The following is a 23,889-nucleotide window of genomic DNA, read 5'->3' on the forward strand; positions in this document are numbered from 1 at the left end:
CTTAACAACTATGTGACTAACTTAACAACTGCAGTAATTCACTAAACAACTATGGGAAAGTGGTAAAATGAGGCAAAATTCACCTTACAACTGTCTGGCTTAGCAGCAGAAATTCTGGGCTCATTTGTGGCCTTAAGCCGAAGGCTATAAGTACCTACAAGGTCCTTCCTACTCAGTTTTCTATACTATTCTACTATACTATTCCAATGAATGAATTACCAAATTTTCATACCTCGAGGTAAAGCAAGCCCAGAATTGTAAGCAGCTCTGTGTTTTCAGGAGAGAATCTGAAAAACGCAGAAATACAGATTGCAGGGTTTTAAAGTGTCTGTTGCCATCATTAAATCCAAACCCTCATTCATTCTTCTGCAGGGGAAGGAAGGAAGGTGACCCAAAATATCAGAGCACTTGAAGGATATCAATGTTTTCTATGCCGATGGTTTAAAGAACACCCTCTTTTTAATGGCAACCGATAATGAGCCAGTCAAAATAGGCCTGCCTCCAGGTGAAAGCCAATTTAATTGGTTTTGGATTAGAGGTTTACGGGCTTACCCACCCATGAGCGTGCCAGAGATTGTGCTGGGCTTTGCTCTAGGATGGCAGATGGAGGAGGCTGTTGTCCAAAATTGGGAGGGGGTAGGAGGACGTCTTTCATAATCTTCCCAAATTCAAGAAAGTCAAGCGCCTTCCCGTCTTCCAGGAAATCCCTTTTGCCTCACATTTAATTTCAAGATCCCTGGTTCTAGGCTGAGTGGATTCAGGATTTTTTAAAAAAAACCAACCCGTCTCCTCTCCTTTTCTCTCAACTGAGATATTGCGTTGGAAGGGGAAAAGAAAAAAGTTGGCTTTGATGTCATTCTTCGACACTTCCCATCTTTAGCGTGCAATATTTTGATGAAAATCCAATCCCAATTTGTTAGTTATTGCCACAGTTCACTCCATTCGTCTGGTTGGGAGACCTCCAGAGGATTCTTTTTTCTTCGGTGGGATCTGTGGGACTTGGGCTGGGTAGGCGGTCTTCTCCGCGATGGCCCCCATTAGCTCTGCTATTGAATTTGGGTATTGGGAAGGATTATAGGTCTGCAAATTAAGGTAAAGATAAAGGTTCCCCTTACACATATCTGCTACTCATTCCTGACTCCAGGGGGCAGTGATCATCTCCATTTCAAAGCTGAAGAGCCAGAGCTGTCCGAAGACGTCTCCGTGATCATGGGGCCAGCATGACTCAATGCTGAAGGCGCACGGAACGCTGTTCCCTTCCCACCAAAAGGTGGTTCCTATTTTTCTACTTGCATTTTTTACGTGCTTCGAACTGCTAGGTTGGCAGAAGCTGGGACAAGTCACGGGAGCTCACCCCATTATGCTAGGGATTCGAACTGCCAACGTTTCTGATTGACAAGCTCTTAGCCTCTTGGCCCCTGAGCCACCAGCGTCCCTTCTGCAAATTAAACGTGAGGCTCAAAGGATTTCCTGGAGGATGGGAAGGCTCCTTGCTTTCTTGAATTAATAAAAATAACAACACAGCCGAAAGGAAGCTCTTAACTGGAGCTGAACACTCATTGAAAAAGGACGTCTCTCCCTCTATCCCGTAGGAAGTAGAAACCGAGAAGATAGCTTACTCCACTGCTTTTTTATAGATTTCAATGGCTGCGTCTCGATCCCCCTCCATCAGGTGGATTCTCCCCAGTGTCATGTACGTCAGGTCATGTCGGTTGAGCTGCAAGGCGTTGTTCAGTTGATCTTTGGCCTGGATGCAAGCGAGAGGATGGGCTTGGTTTCGTCACTGTGACCCTGAGCCAGTCCGAACATGGGGTTCTTATTCTGGCTTGAGCTGAAGGTCCCTCCCTCCCCAATCATGTCAAGCAGCTGCTTGGAGGTGAGAAAGAAGGAACAAAATACATCAAATATATCTTCTGGTCCAGTGACGGTTTTTTGGCTCGCGTACCAAAAGCGTGGGGAGCGTAGATGTGTGTGTGGGGGTCATGCACGGGCATGCCACACCTATAATGCTATGTGCACGACCCCAGTGTGCATGCATGCACGACCAGCACTTCCCCCCATTTTTGACGTGCTTTCTTCTCCCTCCCCAGGCTCCAGAGGCTTTATAGGAGCCTGGGGAGGGCTAAAACAGTCTCTCTCCAACCCGGAGGCTTCAGGAACTTCCCTGAAGCCTCCGGAGCGCGAAAAACCAGCCCTATGGGCAAACCGGAAGTTTGGGAATGTACTTCCAGTTTGTCTGTAGGGCCGTTTTTCGTCCTCCGGAGCCTTCAGGGAAGCCTCCTGAAGGTCCCTGAAGGCTCCAGAGGGCTTAAACCAGCCCATGAGCAAACCGGAAGTACGTTCCTGAATTTTCGGTTCGCCCATAGGGCTGGTTTTTCACGCTCTGGAGGCTTCAAGAAAGCCTCAGGAGAGCGAAAAATGGGCTGAAAAGAAGGCTGAAATCAGCTGGCCAACGTGGGCATGTGCGCTGGCCAGCTGACAGGGCAACAGCTCGCGTGCCCTGACAAATGGCTCTAGGTGCCACCTATGGCACGCGTGCCATAGTTTCGCCATCACGGTTCTAGTCCAACCCTTTGCTCAAGGGAAGAGTCTTGGTGGCTTAAACCCCCCCCCCCCCAATCCTCCTGTAAAACTAATTAGGGGTGACATAATGGCAGGGTTCCAATATCTCAGGGGTTTCCAAAAAGAAGAGAGGGTCAACCAATTCTCCAAAGCAACTGAGGGCAGGACAAAAAGCAACGGATGGAAACTAATCAAGGAGAGAAGCAACCTAGAACAAAGGAGAAATTTCCTGAGAGTAAGAACAATTCAACAGTGGAACTACCATATTTTTCAAAGACACAGTTTTTCTCCCCCAAAAAAGAGGGTGAAAAACTGGGTGTGTCTTATACACTGAATACGGCATTTTGGCCTCCCGAAATCCCATCCCGCGCATCCCTTTTTTCGCAAAAATGGATGTGCAGAAGGTTTGGGAGGCCTGCAAAGTGCTCCTGGGGGCTGGGGAGGGCAAAAGTGAGTGAAAAGGGACCTGTTTTTCACAAACAGGGGGGTGTTTTTGCCCTCCCAAGCCCCCAAGAGCACTGCAGGCCTTCCAAACTCTCTGCACGCCCCGTTTTTGGCAAAAAAAACGGGCCCGTTTTAATAAACGGGCTGAGACTAAAGCTGCAGCAAATGTGAGGAAGAGACAAAAGATCCCAGCAGGGTTTTATAGGTCATCCTGCCCAAAAGTGCTGACGCCAGCATGAACTTCAGAATTGATGAAGGGCACAGAGACAACGCGGTTTCTTCCTGCTAAAAACCCTCCCCCATGGAAAGGCATCGATTGGAAAGCCTTCTTTGCCTCTCCCCCAGACCCAGCTGGTGGGAAGGATGGAAAAGGTTGCCGGTTTTGATATTCCTCCCCCAGGCCCATTTAAAAAACAGGGAGAGGGGGTTGGAGAGGGAGAGAGGGCGAGAGAGATGGAGACAGGGAAAGGGGGGGAGAGAGACAGAGAGAGACAGACAGACAGACAGACAGACAGACAGAGAGGTGCAGACACAGAGACAGAGAGGGGGGAGAGAGAGACAGAGACAGAGAGGGGGGGAGAAAGACAGAGAGAGCGAGAGATAGAGAGACACAGAGAGGGGGAGAGCGAGAGACAGAGAGAGCGAGAGACACAGAAAGAGAGGGAGACAGAGACAGAGAGAGGGGGAGAGACAAAGAGACAGACAGAGGGAGAGACAGAGAGGGAGACAGAGAGAGACAGAGAGGGGGGAGAGAGAGACAGACACACACAGAGAGTGGGGAGAGAAAGCGAGAGACAGAGAGCAAGAGGGAGGGAGGGAGACAGAGAGACAGACAGAGAGATACAGAGAGAGGGGACAGAGAGAGACAGAGAGGGGGGAGAGAAAGACAGAGACACACAGAGAGTGGGGAGAGAAAGCGAGAGACAGAGAGCAAGAGGGAGGGAGGGAGACAGAGAGACAGACAGAGAGATACAGAGAGAGGGAGAGGGGACAGAGAGAGACAGAGAGGGGAGAGAAAGACAGAGACACAAAGAGGGGGGGAGACAGAGAGAGAGTGAGAGACAGAGAGAGCAAGAGAGAGGGAGGGAAGGAGATAGAGAGACAGAGGGAGAGGGAGAGAAAGGCTTATTGTTTTCCTTTTCTTTTCTTAAAAAGGGATGCCTTTATGTAACACAGCATATTTGTTACTAAAAGGTATAAATAGCACATCCCTCTGTAGACTTCATTATATTTGATGGGCTTGGTGTGTTAGCATAAGAGGGACACAGGAAACTCCTCAGCCTGACAGCAAAATACACAAGAAAGCTTCCCTTTTAAAGGGTAAACATCACCCCAGAGGGAAGGGAGGGAGCGCGGTTTTTCCCCCATGGCTCGAGTGACGCAAGCCAAGAACTCTCCCTTGATAAAATCTTGGCTTGGTCTTGGCAGGTTCTGACCCGGGAACTGCAACGTTACTGGAAGAATCAAACCTCGGTACGAGGACCAGGGAGCATCATTAACACCCAAAGGCCTGAATTGGGAAGAGACGGGAGAATCGGGCTCTTAAGAGGGATAGCTGAAGCTTCAAGATGGCATAAGTCTCACTTGGAGGTTCTCTTTCGCAGGGCAGCTTAAAGGCAAGGGTGAAATCCTCCCGGTTCGGCCAAACCGATAGGGACAATTGTCCTCGGTTCTGTGAACTGGTAGTAAAAAACAAAAAAGGCTTCCGAAGATCGCGGGACTCACAGCTGATTCCCCATCCCCCCCCCCACTTTTTAAAGCATTTTTTTGTGCGAACTGGCAGGGAAAAAAATGCCTCAAAAATAGCTGAAAGTGGAAAAAAAGTTGGTCACGCCCACCCAGTCACATGACACACACACCCTCCAACCAAGCCACGCCCACAGAACCGGTGGTGGTGGTGGTGGTGAAATTAGATTCCGCCACTGCTCACTAATTCGTCCGAGGGGGTATTATTTTGTTTCCAGCATTGGGCAAATGCTATTCTAGCTGTAGTTAGCAGATGTCTTAATATGTACTTAATTTTCTTTGTATATTTCCCTTTGATTAGTCCCAGAAGAAAGATTTCGGGTTTGTATTTTATCTGTTCTCCTGTAATTTCTTGCACCCATTTCCAAATTTTTGTCCAATATTTTTTGTGTTTCCGGGCAGATCCACCGTATGTGATAATAGGTCCCTTATACTTTTTTACACTTCCAGCAGGTCGGCTTCATGTTTGGGTACATTTTAGCCAATCTTGTTGGTGATAAATGCCAATGATAAAACATTTTGTATATATTTTCTTTAAGTGCTGCTGATCGTGTTAGTTTATAATTTGTGTTCCAAATTCTTTCCCAATCCACTAGATCTATGTTGTAACCAAAGATTTTGGCCCACGCTATCATTCAACCTTTAACTTTTTCTTCTTCTAATGTTACTTCTAATAAATATTTGTAAATGTTCGTTATGAATCTATTTTCCGGATGAATTAGTGATAAAAAAAAACTTTGGATTGTGCAGAGATGGACAAATTAACACTGAAATTAAAAGATAAAGAAGAGTCGGAATATTATGAAATTTGGAACAATTAGTACAAAGTTTAGCATTAGTGCTGCAAAACAAGAATAAAATTAATTAAGCCAAAAAAACAATATATATATAAATATATATAGAACTGTGTATAAAGGTGTGTAAATATAGAAGCAAAATATTATATACATGTACAGGTATGATGACATAACAATGTTGATGTAATGACTGTAAGATGTTGTAGAAGGGAAAAAATAATAATAAAAAATCTGCTAATAGATTCCGCCACTGCTTAAAGGCATGAAGTGATGAAAGGCAGAGTCCGGCTTTTTAAGCCACTTGGGATTTTGGAGGATTTCTGCAAAGCTGGGACTTTGAGCCATCATGAATTGCTTGGCGTATGCTCTATTTCTCTGAAAATAAGACCTCCCTGGATAATAAGCCCGATCGGGCTCTTGAAAGGGGTCTTCAAACTTGGGAACTTTAAGACTTGTGGACTTCAAGAATTGAAGTCCACAAGTCTTAAAGTTCCCAAGTTTGTGGACCTCCCTTCAATTCTGGAAGCTGAAGTCCACAAGTCTTAAAGTTCCCAAGTTTGGAGACACCCCCCCCCCTTCAATTCTGGAAGTTGAAGTCGACAAGTCTTAAAGTTCCCAAGTTTGGGGACCCCTGTGCTAAAATAAGACCTCCCCTCAAAATGAGACCTCCCTGAAAACATTGCAACACAGCAGCAGCCATGAGGTGACCATGCTCACTGTCTCAACCTCAAAAATAATAAGACCTCCCCAAAAATAAGGCCCAAGGGCTTATTTCGAGGATCAAAAGAAAATAAGACCCTGTCTTATTTTCAGGGAAACACAGGTAATATAGCTGAACGGGTGATTTTTACCTTGTGGAAATATTTCAGCTGCATGTAGCACACTCCCAGGTTATGGTAGATCTCCTGGTTATAAAAAGAAGGGAGGTTTACAAAGTGAGCGGAAACCATTTCTCGTTGTGTATCGCAAACTGCTGATTGTGAAGCTGGCAATCGACCACAAAATTCAAGCAAGCACACGCCTTGCAAATCACTGAAAACCCAGGAACGATTCAGTTTCAGCCAAACATGACCAAGACATTAAGATAAGCTTTTCCCAACCTGCTGCTCCCTTGAAAGACATCCTAGGTGAGAATTCTGGGCGTTGACATCCAACCTATCTGAAGGGCAGGAAGTTGGCAAAGATTGCCAGGACACAAATATAATGGAAAGGGCAACATAGTGAAGATTTAATCAAATAGGGTCCATTAAACCTTCTTCTGAGGCCAGCAGCCTCTATGGTACAGTGGCAGGGGTGAAATTCAGCAGGTTCTGACCAGTTCTGGAGTACCGGTAGAAGGAATTTTGAGTAGTTTGGAGAACCGGTAAATACCACCTCTGACTGGCCCTGCCCCCATCTATTCTCTGCCTCCCGAGTCCAAGCTGATCGGGAGGGATTGGAGATTTTGCAATATCCTTCCCCCAGGAGTGGAGAGGGAATGGGGATTTTGCAATATCCTTCCCCTAGGAGTGGGGAGGGAATGGGGATTTTGCAATATCCTTCTCCCAGGAGTGGGGAGGGAATGGGGATTTTGCAGTATCTTTCCCCTGGAGTGGGGAGGGAATGGAGATTTTCCAGTATCCTTCCCTGGAGTGGGGAGGCAATAGAGAATTTACAGTATCCTTCCCCTGGAGTGGGGAGGGAATGGAGAATTTACAGTATCCTTCCCCTGGAGTGAGGAGGGAATGGAGCCTGTTTTTTCAGGCCCATCGTAACTTTGAACGGTCATTGGAAACTGAAACGTTGTAAGTCGAGGACTACCTGTACAGCAGAAACTTCTGGGGGGGTACTGAAACTGCATTTTCTCCTGCAAGCCACCCACCAGTTTCATCTGAGACATTTCTCCACCCGAGTCATGTTTTAAGAAGTGGCTGCCACTCATTTAAAGGAGGAGGAAAAAAATGTGTATAAAAAGCAATTTGTCCCTATCCAACCCCGACAATCCTCTTTTGCAATAATAAGGAGAGCTTCTTCACACATACCCAGTCCTTCTCGTTGTGTTGAGCTGCGTCGTTGTAGACTTCAATGGCTGCTTTGTGCTTGCCCAGAAGGAACCTGCAACACATTCATTCGTTCGTATTTTTTTCTTCTGCTTGTTTACTGGAGATTAAGGGTTTCTCAGAATGAGATCAAGGGAGCTTTGAAGAAGCCACACTTGTATTCTCAGACATAACAGAGCAGCCAAGAGCTGCCTGAAGACTTATATTCTTTTACCACCAGAAACGAGGGACATGGTGGCTCAGTGGCTAAGACACTGAACTGGTCAATCAGAAAGGTCGGCGGTTCGAATCCCTAGCGCCGCGTTAAGGGAGTGAGCTCCCGTGACTTGTCCCAGCTTCTGCCAACCCAGCAGTTCGAAAGCACGTAAAAAATGCAAGTAGAAAAATAGGAACCACCTTTGGTGGGAAGGGAACAGCGTTCCGTGCGCCTTTGGCATTGAGTCATGCTGGCCACATGACCACAGAGGCGTCTTCGGACAGCGCTGGCTCTTCGGCTTTGAAACAGAGGTGAGCACCGCCCCCTAGAGTCGGCACGTATGTGCGAGGGGGAAACCTTTACCTTTAAGAGTAAGGGATGGGCTAGGTAGGGTACAAGATGTGTGCATGCTTTTATTATCGCTATGTTTTATATTATGACAACGTTGGTTTTTCATCAAACCAGAGACATCTGGAACACTGAGTTTGTGAAATCAGAACAAAGAAAGAAGCAGACAGATCCAGCTGTGCCTGAGGGGGTGGGATGAATGGTAACAAGTGGGATGAATAGGGACCACCTTTGGTGGGAAGAGAACAGCATTCTGTCTGCCTTCGGTGTTTAGTCATGCCGGCCACATGACCACGGAGACGTCTTTGGACAGCGTTGGCTTTGCCACACCACGTCCACAGAACCGGTTGTAAAAAATTTTAAAATCTCACCACTGCTTTGGGCCTACATTCTAAGAAGATGATGGTGCCCGTAGGGATGCCAATGCCACCGACACCTTCATGAGGAGTCCCATCCCACTCCGTATGACCTCTTAGATAAGGAAGAACAAAATTACACTTACAGGGAGCGAGCCACCTGCTTGAGGTTGTCGGCAGATCGAGGCCTGAGAATAGCACACGTCTGGAAAAACTCCAGAGATTCGTGGATTTTTCCTTCCAAGCGAAAGATCAAAGCTGGAAGCAGCATTGCCACAGCACGTTAATCAGAAGGCTCCCGTATCATATTTTAATATTAATACTTTAATTTATGCTAAGGCTTTACGGAACCATCCTGTCCTAAAGGGCATCCTAAAAATGTTTCAGAGCAGTGGTGAAATGCTACCGGTTAGGACGAATAGGCAGGAAAAATATGCTTTAAAAAGCCGGGAGGGAAAGCATCCAATGATCGCACGGATCAGCTGTAAGCCGCACAATCGTCGGAAGCTTCCACCCCACTTTTTAAAGTATTTTTTTCCTGTTTATTCGCTCGAACCGGCAGGAAAAAAATTCTTTAAGAAGTGGGGGGGAAAAGTTCAGCTGTGCCGTGCAATTGTGGGAATCTTTTCTTTCCACTTTTTAAAGATTTTTTTTTACTGCCTATTCGCCCGAACTGGTGGTAAAAAAAAAATGTTTTAAAAATTAAACAAAGTTGGCCATGCCCACCCAGTCACATGACACCCCCCCCCCCACGCCAAGCCATGCCCACCAACCCATGCCCAGAGAATCGGTTGTAAAAATCTTTACATTTCACCACTGAAGAATGCATGAATGAACCAGAAGCTCAGGTATCCTTCTCTTGGTTATACCTCTATTCCAAAATTACCCCTTCCCCAGAACTATTTTTAATTTTGAAAACACACTGAAGTTGCAGCAAATAAGCTAATGAGTAACGTATCGATTGCCCCAAAGCTGCCTGGAGGTGTGATCCAAGATTCTCTTAAGTCACTGGAGGTAAATTCATTTTTGAATTTTGAATTTCGAGTCTAGCCTTCACCAAACAACCAGCGAGACTTGTGCAAATATTCCGCTCTCTGGTTTTGCTATCAAACAGGAGGGGCTGGATTATTAAAGCACTGTCAGCTCTGATGGTCCCCATGGAGGTGGCCGTGTCTTCTTACAAAGCACCTCAAGTCAGCTTGAAGCTTGTTTTAATCACGGAGTGGTTTTCCGCTTACCTTGAACGTAGACGGCGTATTCGCACATTCCTTGGGTTTCCTGCAGTTGCTCTTTTATGGCAATCTGAACCCCAAAAGGAAGAGAGATTCAAATCGTGAGCATTTTTTATTTTATTTTGCAGAAGAGGCAGAATGTCATCAACTGTCCGACTGACCTTTTACAATAGCCACTCAACCTTCAGTTACGGTAGGTGAGTCTTTTGGGGGAAGTTGGCACTGGAACTTAAAATGGGTCTCCTAAGAGTAAGAGAAGGGACGTGGTGGAACAGTGGCTAAGACGCTGAGCTTGTCGATCAGAAAGGCCGGCAGTTCGGCGGTTCGAATCCCTAGCGCCGTGTAACGGACTGAGCTCCTGTGACTTGTCCCAGCTTCTGCCACCCTAGCAGTTCGAAAGCAGGTAAAAAATGCAAGTAGAAAAATAGGAACCACCTTTGGTGGGAAGATAACAGTGTTCCGTGCGCCTTTGGCAATGAGTCATGCCAGCCACACATGACCCCGGAGACGTCTTCAGACAGCGCTGGCTCTTTGGCTTTGAAACAGAGGTGAGCACCGCCCCCTAGAGTCAAGGGAACCTTTACCTTTAAGAGTAAGGGATGGGCTAGGTAGGGTACAGGATGTGTGCATGCTTTTATTATCGCTATGTTTTATATTATGACAATGTTGCCTTACATTTTTCATCAAACCAAAGACCATCTGGAACACTGAGTTTGTGAAATCAGAACAAAGAAGGAAGCAGACAGATCCAGCTGTGCCTGAGGGGGTGGGATGAATGGTAACAAGTGATTTGATAGGATAGGGTGGGGTGGGGTGGGTGGGACGAGACAGGCAGAGCAGAGCAGAGCAGAACAAAACAGAACAGAACTGAATTCTTTACTGGGCTTTGTCTCCGGTATATAAGTGTACACATAAATAGCAAGTCATGGGTCATAGGTCATAAAATAATTACAATCATTAATCGTAAATTAGGAACAACTTGATAAATCACAAGTAACCAATAGGAGAGCAGGGAAGATGAGAAATAAGACAAGTGCTGTGGGAATTAAGTGTTCAGCAGAGTGATGGCCCGGGAGGGAAAAACTGATCTTTATGTCTAATGGTTTTGGCATGCAAGTGTTGTTAAGTAAAAACAGCCCTTTGTCAGGAAAAAGGCCATTCGAGTGAAACACAACTTACGCGTCACATATTTCTTCCCCTCTGCCGTGACAGGTTTCATACTGCCACACAACACTTTGCAACTTGATGCCAGATATCTCTGACAAAGTGCTGGCTAGGGAAGACTTATTCCCCCCTCTTCTCTCCCACACACTGTGTGGCATTGCCCGCAATTTTAAGAGTTATCCCAAAGAGTGCCCCAATTGACTTCAGAACATACTGGCTGGCAATCCTGGTTAGTGTTAGCCACACTAGTTAAGATTTTTTTGGGGGGGGGGGGGGATGGATTGTGCCAGAGGTGGGTTCCTCCCAGTTCGCACCTATTTGGTAGAACCGGTTCTTCAAATCTACCGAACCGGTTAGAAGAGGTTCCACCAGTGGACCCGGAAAGCAGGCCACACCTACAGAAGAGGTTCCAAATTTTTTTGAAACCCACCACTGATCCTTGGATGTGATTATTCTACACTTTCATGCTCCTATTTATAAAACTCAGTGCCTCTGTGAAAGGGAAGGATGACTACTGCGTTTGTGGTGCAATCAGAACATTGCGTGTGTTGAAGTTGTTTTAACGCAAACCAAAGGTGCCTTTTAAAAAACAAGTTTACATCATATTCTTATGCATGCCAGTGCTGTGGGTGAGGTCATTTAAGGTGGTTCTCGCCCCACCCGAATACTGAATGAATGTTGTGTTTTATCGGTTTATTTTTTTTTATTCACATTTTTTTTCTTTCTTGTGTTTTGTCTTACACTCCCTCCCCATTGATTGTAAGCCGCCCTGAGTCCCCTCAGGGAAAAGGGCGGCCTATAAATGTCAATAAAACTACAAAAACTACAAGTGTCGTTGGCATCTTCATATCCGGTCACATGGGTTGCAAGCCACTCCCATCCGGTCACATGGGCAGCAAGCCACTCCCACAAAGGAGGCCACACCCACTGAGTAGGTTCGAACAATTTTTGAACCCCACCACTGGATTGTGCATAAAGAAAGGAGGGGAAGCCAAATCCTGGTTTGGAGAGTCATGGAAAACGGAACCGAACGCCATCCTGGGAACAAAGACCTTTTTTCCTCTTCTCTGGTTGAGAACGGTTGTTTAAAGGTATGACATGTTCCTCTGTGGTTGGCGCTTCGCTCAGTTTTAACCGATGACTGCCTAGACCGGTGGTCACCATCTGGTGATCCACGGATCACTGGGGGTCCGTGAGAAAATTTTGGTGGTTTGCAGAAAAATTATTTGCAATTTTTATTTTGCACTAAATACTATTTATCTTTTTTTTTTACAATCGTATTAGTGTTCCGCGGGATTTAAAATTATGAATTTAGTGGTCTCTGAGGTCCCAAATGTTGGTGACCCCTGGCCTAGACAACTCCCTGCGATCATCCTGGCAACCCTTTTGCCAGTAATATTGCGGCCCTTTCCTTCTTTCTCGGGCTGAGAAAGAGTGACTGGCTCAAAGCCTCCCACCCATGCCTAAGGCAATGGGTAAGCCCTGGGGATTTAATCACGTCGCCAAACTCGTTCCTTACCTTACATGCGTCGTAATCTTTGCGCACGTAGTACAGGTGGATCAGCCAGTTTCTCTTCTCCAGAATGGGAAGGTCGGGCACTGCGGAAAAACACGGGAAGAACAAATCTTTAGTGCAGGGTTTCTCAAACCTTAACAACTTTTAAGATGTTGGGATTTCAACTCCCAGAATTTCCCAGCCAGCGATCTTAAAACCTGCCAAGGTTGAAATTTAAATAAGTCACTGACTCAGGCTTCCAACCAGGGTGACATGAAGCAAAATTTGCTTTTCTTGCTCCAACGTGGCAGAAGGCGCCAGCAGGAGTCAGAGGCCGGGCTATGTAAGGGGAGAAGATTTTTGAAAGATTGGAGAGCCAGTGATGCTGAAGATGTCCTGATAGTCATGATAACCACTGCACTATTCCTATCAGATACAGATCAGATACATCTGTACATCCCATCTTGTCAACCCCCGTGCCCTTCTAAAACCAGGCGAGGCATGCTGATTTTCCCAGGAGAGATGGGAAAACGACCTTCCATGCCCGGGTTGTCATTGCGTGATTTTTGCCGTTTACAAAATCGTCGTCAAATGATTTTCTCTTATTTTTAACGACATGCAGGTTAATGCCAAATTTAGTTCTTATTCCGGTCCTGTCGCTTCACACTTTTTTTTTTTTTTAAAGATGATAGCCGCTGGCTTGGAAATAGTGACTGGTTCCTGTTTAAAAAAAAAACCAACCAACCATATAAAGTCTTTTAGAGAGAATCACCGATACTTTAAAGCGGGGAACTGAACTGGAGTCAATTTCACTCCTCTTTTGAATTCTGTGGAGCATCAATCTGGTTATCGCTAGAAGGGAAGTGAGACTGAGATAGCATGACAAATCTTCTGCTCTTACCAGAGGTTGTTTTTTTGGGGGGGGGGGAGAAGGAGAGAGAGAGAGAGACAGAGAGAGATGGAGAGAAAGAGAGAGAGAAAGAGAGAGAGAAAGAAAGAGAGAGATGGAAGGAGAGGAAAGAGAGAGGGAAAAAGAGAAAGAGGGAGAGAGATGGAGAGAGAGAGAGAAAGAGAGAGAGAGGAGAGAAAGAGAGAGGAGAGAGAGATGTGGAGAGAGAGAGTGAGAAGGAGAGAGAGAGGAGAGAGAGAGAAAGAGAGAGAAGGAGAAAGAGAGATGGAGAGGTAGAGAGAAAGAGAGAGAGAAGGAGAGAGAGGAGAGAAAGAGAGGAGAGAGATGGAGAGAGAAAGAGAAGGAGAAAGAGAGATGGAGAGAGGTAGAGAGAAAGAGAGAGAGGAGAGAAAGAGAGATGGAGAGAGGTGGAGAGAAAGAGAGAGAGACACAGAGAGAGGAAAGAGAGAGAAAAAATGAGAGAGAGAGAGAGGAGAGAGAGGGAGGGAAAGGAGAGAGGGAGAGAAAGGAGAGAGAGAGAGAGAGAGAGAGAGAGAGAGAGAGAGAAAGAAAGAAAGAAAGAAAGAAAGAAAGAAAGAAAGAAAGAGAAGGAGAGGGGGTGGAACTCTGGCTCCCAATACTATCAATAGGCGAGAGAGCCCCCAGCAACTAACCCTGATCCGATATGGCTTTTTTTTTCAACCACCTCTATGTTGGCTTGGAAGTTTTTAAGAAGGCGCCGCCATTCACATCCAACCAACATGACTCGGGAGTGCGCCAAACTCATCCCTGCATCCGAGAGGTTGATGAGCCAAGGTAACCATAGCAACTCACAGGGAGGCCCCAAAAAAATGTGTGCAAGTGGATATGATGATAAAGGAGCTCAGCAGAAAACAAGGGGCGGGGGGGGGGGGAGAAGGGCTGCTGAGGCAGCAAATGCAGAGGTGGTGGGGAAGAACGTCGAGGCCAGGTGTTGGAAGCGGGCGGCTCGCGATGCAAAAACCTTTGCAGAGAAGAGGAGGAAGGTCGAGCTATTCCCCCAAACCCCCGAGGACAGGTCAAGAAGCAACGGGGGGGGGAAGCTTATCCAAGAGAGATCCAACCTAGGATTAAGGAGAAAGTCCCGTCAATGAGAACAAGGGGCTGCCCCAAAGAAGAGGGAGTCAAGCTATCCTCCAAAGCACCCAAAGGCAGGACAAGAAGCAATGGGTGGAAACTAATCAAGGAGCAAAGTCTGGAATTAAGGAGAAATTTCCCGACAGATAGGACAATTAATCAGTGGAACAGCTTCCCCCCCCCCAGGAATCGCGGATGCTCCAACATTGGAGGTTTTCAATAAAAGATTGGACAAACACTTCCAGTGAAACAAATATGTCAACATATCCTTCGCTGCGTCCTTCTTCCTCAAGCCCGTTTCTGTCCTGCAGGCGGGCCAAGAAACGCATCGATAAATCCCTCTAAAGCGCAAAAAAAATCTTGGCAGCCTCCAGCTTTAGCAGCTCCAAATATGGAACGTTTGCTTTCCTGGTTTCAGAGAACGACAACTGTTGCGGCTTCTCCTGCTTTTAGCTTTGCTTCGTTACGCTAAAAATACGAGGAAAATTAAAAAAATAAAATGAAAACACGAACGTTTCCATTTTGTGCCCGCTTTTGAATCTTCTAGGTCAGTGGGACTCGTGCTTCAACTTCCGAAGAAGCCAAGAGGACTGCAGGAACAAGGAGAGAGATGACAGCAGCAGAGGTGCCAAGGAAAGGGCCCTGGCACACGTCCAACCCAACCTGAGGCTTCTGTGAATTGGTCTTACGCTGACAGCCAGGTGCCTTTTCATTCCCCTCAGCAAGGAACAAGGGAGAAGGAGAACATGCAGAGGTGGGTTCCTGCCAGTTCGCACCAGTTCGGTAGAACCGGTTCGTCAAATCTACTGAACCGGTTAGAAGAGGTTCCACAAGAAAGCAGGCCACACCTACAGAAAAGGTTCCAAAATTTTTTGAAACCCACCACTGACACACACACACACAGACAGGCAGACTTACACAGAGAGAGAAAGAGAAAGAAAGAAAGAAAGAAAGAGTGAGAGATGAAAGAAAAAAAGGAAAAAGGGACAGAGAGACAAAAGGAAGGAGAGAGAGAGTGGGGGGGGGGAGAGAGAGAGAAAGAAAACATGGCTGGCAAGCCACCCCCACCAGGTCACATGGCCAGCAAGCCACTCCCACAAAGGAGGCCACACCCACAGAGTAGCTTCGAAATTTTTTTGAAACCCACCACTGAGAACATGTCAATAATTACGTGTATTGTGTTTGTATCCCCTTTCCCCCTTTTGAGTTGTTCGCCGCCCTGAGTCCCTCCCGGAGAAGGGCGGCATACAAATAAACTAAATCTTAATCTTAATCTCAATATGTCGGCTGCCATTTTCTTTGCAGACCATCATTTTAAAATCGCTGGAATTGTGCATCCACTTTTGGTTCCCACGACGTGTACACAAGTGAGCAGAACAGAGCAACAAAGCTGATTAAGGGACCGGAGGCTAAACCATACGAAGACTGATGGCAGGAATTGGATAGGTTCTCTTTTCAGGAAAAGAAGGACTATGACATGAGAGCAGTCTTCCAATATCTCTGGGCCTGCCCCAAAGAAGAGGGAGTCAAGCTATTCTCCAAAGCACCTGAGGGCAGCAGAAGAGACAAATGGATGGGAACTAATCAAGGAGAGGAGCAACCTAGAACGAAGGAGAAATATCCTGACAGTGAGAACAATGATTCACTGGAACGGCTTGCCTCCAGAAGTTGTGGATGCTCCAAAACTGGAGGTTTTTAAGAAGAGATTAGATAACCATTTGTCTGAAGTGGTGTAGGGTTTCCTACCTAAGCAGGAGGGTAGGACTAGAAGACCTCCGAGGTCCCTTCTAACTCTGTTATTCTGTTAAACCAATGCTTCTCTTAAAAGAAGGGAAAATGGAAAAAATCAACAAAGGTACCCAATATTATATCTGGCTGCTTTAAAAGTGGCAAAGATCGGTGACTGGCGTTGCCGTACAACATTTCTGCAAAGTTCCAGTTGGTAAGGGGTGATTTATATGCGGTTCCCTTTACCTAGGGTGGAGGTTAATCAGTGATGCCCAATCAATTCTCTAACCGGAGGGGTCTTAACTGCATCACGCTGTACATAATCCAGATACGGTATCCGAAGGTTAGAGGCCTATTTCTTCCCCTAAGCAACGCGGAGCAGGTAGTTTTGAGATCTCTGTATTCCCAAACCACTGTTATTGTCTCCGTGCTTAATGTTCTCTTTGCACACTTTTTTCCCCTCTTCCCAACAGCCACCAGAATCAACTCTAAATCAAACAATAAACCTGTGTGGCTTACAGTTATTTACAGTCAACTGGGTTTAATAAAACCCGTCATAAACAATTCTGAGGCTTGCACACAAAGCTGTAATTTATCGCGCTATCCTGTATTAACAGTCCCCGTACACCAGAAAGGCAAAAAGTGTGATTGAAATGGGAGCAGGAGGGAGGGGAGAGAGAGAGAAAGAGAGCATTTAAGCAAACAAAGAAAAAGAAGGTATTTTCTGACTCTGTATCTCCCCTTAGTGGAAAACAAGCAGTATGGCAAAATCTCTTTTTTCTTTCCAGATTTTATACAGCATGGAGACTTTCCGCTGTTATTAGAAATCATTTATCTCTTAATATATTGGTAGTTCACGACTTACACCCATTCGTTTAGCAACTGTTGGAATTTACAGCGGCACTGAAAAAGGTTATTTATGGCCGGTCCTCGCACTTACAGTGCGCAAGGCACCCCCCATAATCATTTGATCAAAATTTGGAGCGCCTGGCAACTGTCGTGAATTTACGATGGTTGGAGTGTCCCGGGGTCATGCGAGCATCCTGTGCGACCTTTCCAGCCAGTTTGGGGGAAGCTGGGTTCGCTTAACGACCGCATGATTCAATGAACGAGTAGGGTGAACCAGTCGTTAATTGAATCCACGGTGGCGCAGTGGTTAGAGTGCAGTACTGCAGGCTACTTCTGCTGACTGCCGGCTGCCTGCAATTTGGCAGATTGAATCTCACCAGGCTCAAGGTTGACTCAGTCTTGCATCCTTCTGAGGTGGGTAAAATGAGGACCCTGATTGTTGGAGGCAAGAGGCTCTGTAACCCACTTAGAGAGGGATGTAAAAGCACTGTGAAGCAGTATATAAGTCTAAGTGCTATTGCTATCTTCCTTCCTTCCTTCCTTCCTTCCTTCCTTCCTTCCCTCCCTCCCGCCCTCCCTCCTTCCTGTTAGAATGCAGCATTGCAGGCAAACTCTGCCCACAGTCTGGAGTTCGATCCTGACTGGCTCAAGGTTGATTCAGCCTTCCATCCTTCTGAGGTGGGTAAAATGAGAACCTGGATTATTGGTGGGCAACATGCTGACTCTGTAAACCGCTTAGAAAGGGCTGTAAAGCCCTGCGAAGCGGTATATAAGTCTTAAGTGCTATTGCTATTAACGACTAGGGTAACTTGCTTACAAGCTGTGGCAAAAAAAAAAGTTAGGTGCAATTCACTTAACAGCTGCCTTGCTTAGCAACTCCAATCCTGGTCCCAGTTGTGTCGTAAGCCAAGGACTGGACTGCCTGCAGTTATACCAACAGCAGCATTTGCAAGTATCGAAATTATTTAGAAACATCCACCGTGGCTGAAAGCGAACTGAGCAGGTGGTCTTACGGTTAGAGCTACCCTCTCCGCCAGACGAATTACTTCCGTCTGACAGGGGCTCCCGTTCACACATCCCATTAAGCCCATAAAAGCGATGGTGGCTTAGGGCGATATCTAAAGCCGTTTTACTCTGGCAGAAGATGGAGCATACAAATCATTTAAAGAGTTTCAAAACAGATCAGGGGGGAAAAAAGGAAAAAAAGAACAGGATTTTCATGTAGGATTATACATTTATTTCCTTCTTCTTTAGGTCTGAGTGTTCCGGTAATATTAAGACCAATTTATAACTTCACATCTTTGAATGGTGTTTTAAAAAAAAAGAAGGGTTAAAAATATATATATCATATAAACGGCGGTGCTTATCTACGCAACGGTTATTCTTACAAAGTCTCCACAAAGTTAATCAGCTTTCATAAGGCTTGTGTGGAAACATAAACCTCCAAAGTATACAATCCGGCCCATTAAGCATACAGTATTTGTTTTCCACGGAAATCTGCCACCGTCTTAATCTTTCCACTGGAACAGAGTTATAAAACAGGCAGGCTCTACCCTTCAATGCTTCAAAAGGCCCAGAGGGTCTTTATAACAGAAAACTTTTTTGTTGTGCTACAATCTCGCAAGACGAAAGTGGCAGCAGTTAAAATCCCCTACCACCGTTGGCCCTTTTTTTGAAGTCGTCGCTTGGCATGCTCCAAATCTCTCGGGGTGGGTGGGATTGCTAACGCGTTGGATGTGGGAAATGCTACGAAATGCAGCTCTGGAAACGTTATGACAAAAAAAACGAATAAAAATAAAACGCAGCAAAAGAAAAAGGCATCCTCATGAATAATTTTATCCACGGTGTCTGCGTTCACCCAGCGGGAAATTCGATGTACCTCAACCGTATTCCATCGGAAAAAGATTTACTCCGCTCGGCTGTTCCGCATTTCTTTCAGTGAGGAAAATTCAAACCAGCAATTTCCACTGAGTCTTCTGCTTCGGTGTACAGTTAAAAAGCCTGGGATGAATCTGCCTGAAAACCCCGGATCCTTCCGGCTGATCCTTTCGTTGGCCTCTGAAACCGTTCACAGACTTTTATGCATAATGTCACCATCTAATTGCCTTATCCTGGGTTCTCCGACCGATCTCTTACATTCATCTTTTCTTTCCGCTGCAAATATCCAGCAAAGAAAATATGGGATGTTTTTCTCCCCTGGATTTCTTTTGTTAATTTGTCCATTTCGGCACAGTCCATAACCTTATTTCAACTTCGCTTGGTATTAATTTATTTTTGGGCCAGTCCTGGGGTCTGGGGAAGGCTCTGATGGGGCCTCTGTGTCGGAGGGCAGAGAGAGGGCCAGAGCCGTATGCCAGTTATCAGCTGCCTTCGGACTCAGACATCAGTGAGGCAGAAGAACAGCTGGAGCCTGTTCCCAGTGTGCCCATGCGCAGAGCTGCCAGATGAAGGGAAGAGCTAAAGAACAGGGGTCGACTTGGGAGTAAGGCCACAGGTGGACAAAGAGTTGCAACTGATTCTATGATCTTTTTTGTCCCCACAGTTGTTAAGCGAATCACTGAGGTTAAGCGAATCCAGTGGCCGTTAAGTGAATCCAGCTTGCTCCATTGCCTGTTGGAAACTGGCTGACTACGGTGGTCGAAGTACTGGATGGCTTACAGCAAGGCTTTAATAATGCATCCAGGTTTTGGTCACTACAATGTAAAAAAGATGTTGAGAATCTAAAAAGAGTGCAGAGAAGAGCAACAAAGAGGATGAGGCGACTGGAGGCTGAATTATATGAAGAATGGTTGCAGGAACTGGGTAGGTCTACTTTGATGAAAAGAAGGACTAGGGGAGACATGATAGCAGTCTTCCAATCTCTCAAGGGCTGCCCCAAAGAAGAGGGAGCCAAGCTATTCTCCAAGGCACCTGAGGTCAGGACAAGAAGGAATGGATGGAAACTAATCAAGGAGAGAAGCAACTTAGAACTAAGGAGAAATTTCCTGACAGTTAGAACAATTAATCAGTAGAACAACTTGCCTCCAGAATTTGTGAATGCTCCAACGCTGGAAGTTTTTAAAATGTTGGATATCCATTTGTCTGAAGTGGTGTAGGGTTTCCTGCCTGAGCAGGGGGTTAGACTAGAAGACCTCTAGGGTCCCTTCCAACTCTAAGGCAAAATAGACTCCGAGTGATCTGAAGTTTTTACAGAACTTGGTACCAGTTAAATTCTAGGCCGCAAATGCCCAGAAGACAAGAGTGGATTAGTACATTTCCCAAGCTTACTTCCAACAACTTCAGTTTCCAATAAACTATTTCAGCCACAGTTATTTGCTCTTGCTGCTGCTAAGCTACAAAAAACGTTGTAACAGCAGAATCGCCCCCTCTTTTCCCCCCCTGCAACATTTGGTTTGAATTATTTCAAAGGGAGGAAGTTTATTCTGAATACTCAACTGCCTTTGCATTACTCATAAATTCCAGAAAGAAAGATTTTCTCTGTTCTTCTTTGCCTGTTTGGAAACAGTGCACAAAGCAGGCTATTGAGCTTCGAAATAAAACTGAGATGGCCACCTCTTCCGATTGTGGTACCGTACATTATGAAGGGATAAAACAGGCACTATTGCATCCTATTGCCCAATAAACCCATCTATCTCACTGTGTTACTTATTAAAACCTTCATATATATATATATATATATATATATATATATATATATATATATATATATTTATTAAAATCATCTTTAATATACTGGATGGGCAGTTAGGTAACATCACCGTTGTGAGTAATACAAGACCTTTAAAGGAGTTATGGACTTCAGTGGATAAATGGCTATAAAACTATACTGGCAATAATACCACTTATTAAGATTAATCGAAGCACCCACAAAACTAAGGGTTAAATAGCTCAGGATCATATGGCTGGGTGGGTATTCTGAGATTAAATGACCAACCCCCTACCTCCTTGGTCTTGAAATCTAGGTCAGGGGTCAGACCTCAGAGACCACTACATTCCAATTTTAAAACCCAGGGACCACTAATGTGATCTGACTAATGATCGGCTGGGTGGGCGTGGCTAGGTGGTCATGTGACTGGGTGGGCATGGCCAACTCAATGTCACTCACATCAAGGGGCATCTCACCAGCCTCTACTCACCACCACCCCCCTTCCCACTCTCTCCTCGCCTGCACACCCGGGCTCCTTAAGGCCCCAATAGGAAGCAGTTGCTGGAGCTAAGCAGCCACCATGAGAAAGAGTTGGCAAAACAGCTCAGTTCAAATTGGATCTGACCGAGGCAGTGGCTCAGAAGAAGCACCTCACTGAGGACTACGAGCATAGGCTTCCCAAGCAGAGGGAAGACCTGTGGGAGTGCAAGGCCAGGTACCGACGCCTGGAGGCTCAGCAGGCTGAGATGGTCAGCCAGTTCCAGGCCATGATGCAGTCCCACTGGAACGAGGCCCTCCGGCTCTTTGCCACCAGCAGCGCTTCCATCCAGCCTTCACCCAAAGCCCCACACCAGGAGGTCGAAGCGGACCCTCTCCAAGCCACACAAAAACACTCCGAATGGGGAGACTCTCTGCAGCAACACAAACATTCATTGCACGTGTCCATCCCATGTAGTTTGAGGACCTCTGATTTAGTGCAATATTAAAAAAATGCAAATACTTTTTTGCGAACCACCAACATTTTCTTACGGCCCACCAGGTGATGCCTGCTCTAGGTCACCTGAAGACCCCCAAACTAGGAAAACAATCAAAGAGGGTGCCACCATTGTCTTCAACTGCCTAGGCTTTCCCTAGGAAACGATATGAGCATTCTTGTTTAAGGAAAACACAGTTGGCCATTTAATGGGAGCTGAGGCAACTGTAGTTTAATATCAGTGAATAACTAGAATCAGTTTGTGCCCTAAATTACCAATTTGGGATTATTAATTGAAGTTTACTAAGCTGAAGTGTTTTCTGCAAAGAACGCCTTGGAGACAGTAGTTAAAAATGGCTAAAATAACTATAGAGATATAATTCCTAAGAGGTCCGTAAAGGGGGCGTGCATAAGCGCACCAGTGTGCCTATCACCCATGTCGTACTGTCCCTATTTATTTGCACTCATTTCCTTTGTTCATGTCAATGTTTATACTTATACCTGCTACCTTGTACAGGTTTGACAAACTAACTAACTAAATAAATGAATAAAATAAATCAGAACAAACCTCTTCCTGACCTGCCTCTGGGAAGTTCTGTTGCTGCTGGTAGGGATGCAGTCTGAAATAATATTAAAAAAAAAAAAGTAGCAAATGTCAGAATTATAAACTTTAAAAGAAATCACCCTATTCACCCTCCATGAGTTCCAAGCTTTAGATCAGAAAATAGAAACCACTATAGGAAATAACAAAGAGGAGAAAAGCCAACAGCCCATTCTCATGTCTATTTTTTTGTTAGGATTTTTTTTTTGTGAGAATTTAAATGCATTGTAGTACTTGCCTCTGGACACAAAGGTCCGATTTAGCTAATATATTTAAATTCTGATGCCTTTTAAAAGTTATTTAACTCTTTTGCTCCTGCGATTCCCAAACACAAATGGCATTCTATATGAGACTGTATTTTATCTTGCCTCTTCTAAATATCTCACATATTTGAATTTTGTTCCTGGGAAGCAGAAACTCTTTGAATTACAGTAACTGAATTAGGCTACAAATTGTATCCAACTTTGCCATCTTATCACTTTTTGATTCCTTTTCCAAAATAGCATCCCCTTCCAAACAGGACTATTTTCTTAGGGGGGAGATAAACAAACCCACAAGCTCAGTAATTGTGGGGGCTCTTTCCTACAGCTTGCCAGTTCTATAGAATGGATGTTTAGAAGCGCTGCAAGAGAACATACCGAAATGCTCTCTGTTAACAACAAAATTGCTGCTCATTGGCTGGGTATTAGCTGATTAGCTATCATTAGCAATATAATAATTTAATTCCCTTCTGCTTGCTATCTTCCCTCTGTTATTATTAAATCTGAAGATTACGAGGTGCAGAATTTTCAAATGTGGAATAGTGTTTTTTCTTGCCTGGGGGCTACCAACAGAAAGGACATGAAAAAAATCCAGAAAAGTTTTGGGTTTTGTTTTTTTTCATTGTGGAGAGCAGAAGTCATGTTTTCGTGTGTGTGTGTGTGTGTGTGTGTGTGTGTATGCATGTGTTTGTGTGTATGCACGTAGGATAGGATAGGGATAGGAATAGAATAGAATTCTTTACTGGCCAAATGTGATTGGACACACAAGAAATTTGTCTCCGACACATAAACTCACAGTGTACATATAAATAGCAAGTAAAAGATATCTATATCTTATATCTATATACATCCATCCATCCATCCATCCATCATCTCTCTCTCTCTCTCTCTCTCCATACATTCACAAATACACAACCAAGTTCCTAATAAAATTCATAAATGTATAGCAACTGCCAACTATGTAATTAAATATACGAAGTGTCATTCTAGGCACCTATAAGCACTCATCGAGGGGGATAACAATGAGATCAGATAAATGAAATGCCGAGAACACAGGGAGTGATAATTACCTAACTATTAATAAGGTAATTGTCACAGCCAATATTTCCTGCATTTCATTGCCTCTGACTTCATTACTTCGAATAACATCTTGTATATATATCATGGCACAATATAATTCTTAGACATTAAGGTGCCTTCGGACACGACCTTGTTTGTTACTGCGACAACCTAATTCTGCTACCCATTTGGAAATTGGGAACGCACGCACACACACACATCTTAAGAACAGCCCAAGGTGCTGAGCTGCATTTCTTTTTAGCAAGCGCATGCTGCTTTTTTTAAACCACCTCTGTTCTCCTCCGAAGGCTGAAGACACACCAGGGATATAAGAAGGGCCAGAACTGCTGATTAGGTTCAAAGCAAAGCGTTAAAAAAGGAGTCGCTAA

At 45.2% G+C, this 23,889-nt stretch overlaps 1 protein-coding gene across 4 annotated transcripts in view; it reads right to left on the bottom strand.

Moving 5' to 3' along the window:
- LOC116519624 (Bardet-Biedl syndrome 4 protein-like) overlaps window positions 1–23,889 on the bottom strand; it is a 41,489-nt gene that overhangs the window by 11,906 nt on the left and 5,694 nt on the right. Inside the window, exons 2-9 of one of the 4 annotated variants that reach the window (XM_032233590.1) lie at window positions 22,149–22,200; window positions 12,404–12,483; window positions 9,727–9,790; window positions 8,635–8,746; window positions 7,571–7,643; window positions 6,401–6,454; window positions 1,620–1,747; window positions 233–287 (exon numbers count right to left, since the gene is read on the bottom strand). In XM_032233590.1, coding sequence (XP_032089481.1) covers window positions 233–287; window positions 1,620–1,747; window positions 6,401–6,454; window positions 7,571–7,643; window positions 8,635–8,746; window positions 9,727–9,790; window positions 12,404–12,483; window positions 22,149–22,200 — 618 coding nt within the window. The remainder of the gene's footprint in view (window positions 1–232; window positions 288–1,619; window positions 1,748–6,400; window positions 6,455–7,570; window positions 7,644–8,634; window positions 8,747–9,726; window positions 9,791–12,403; window positions 12,484–22,148; window positions 22,201–23,889) is intronic. The other 3 variants (XM_032233592.1, XM_032233591.1, XM_032233593.1) reach the window with 3 other exon arrangements.

The sequence above is a fragment of the Thamnophis elegans genome, chromosome 16 (genome assembly GCF_009769535.1).
Source record: "Thamnophis elegans isolate rThaEle1 chromosome 16, rThaEle1.pri, whole genome shotgun sequence".
Taxonomy (NCBI): domain Eukaryota; kingdom Metazoa; phylum Chordata; class Lepidosauria; order Squamata; family Colubridae; genus Thamnophis; species Thamnophis elegans.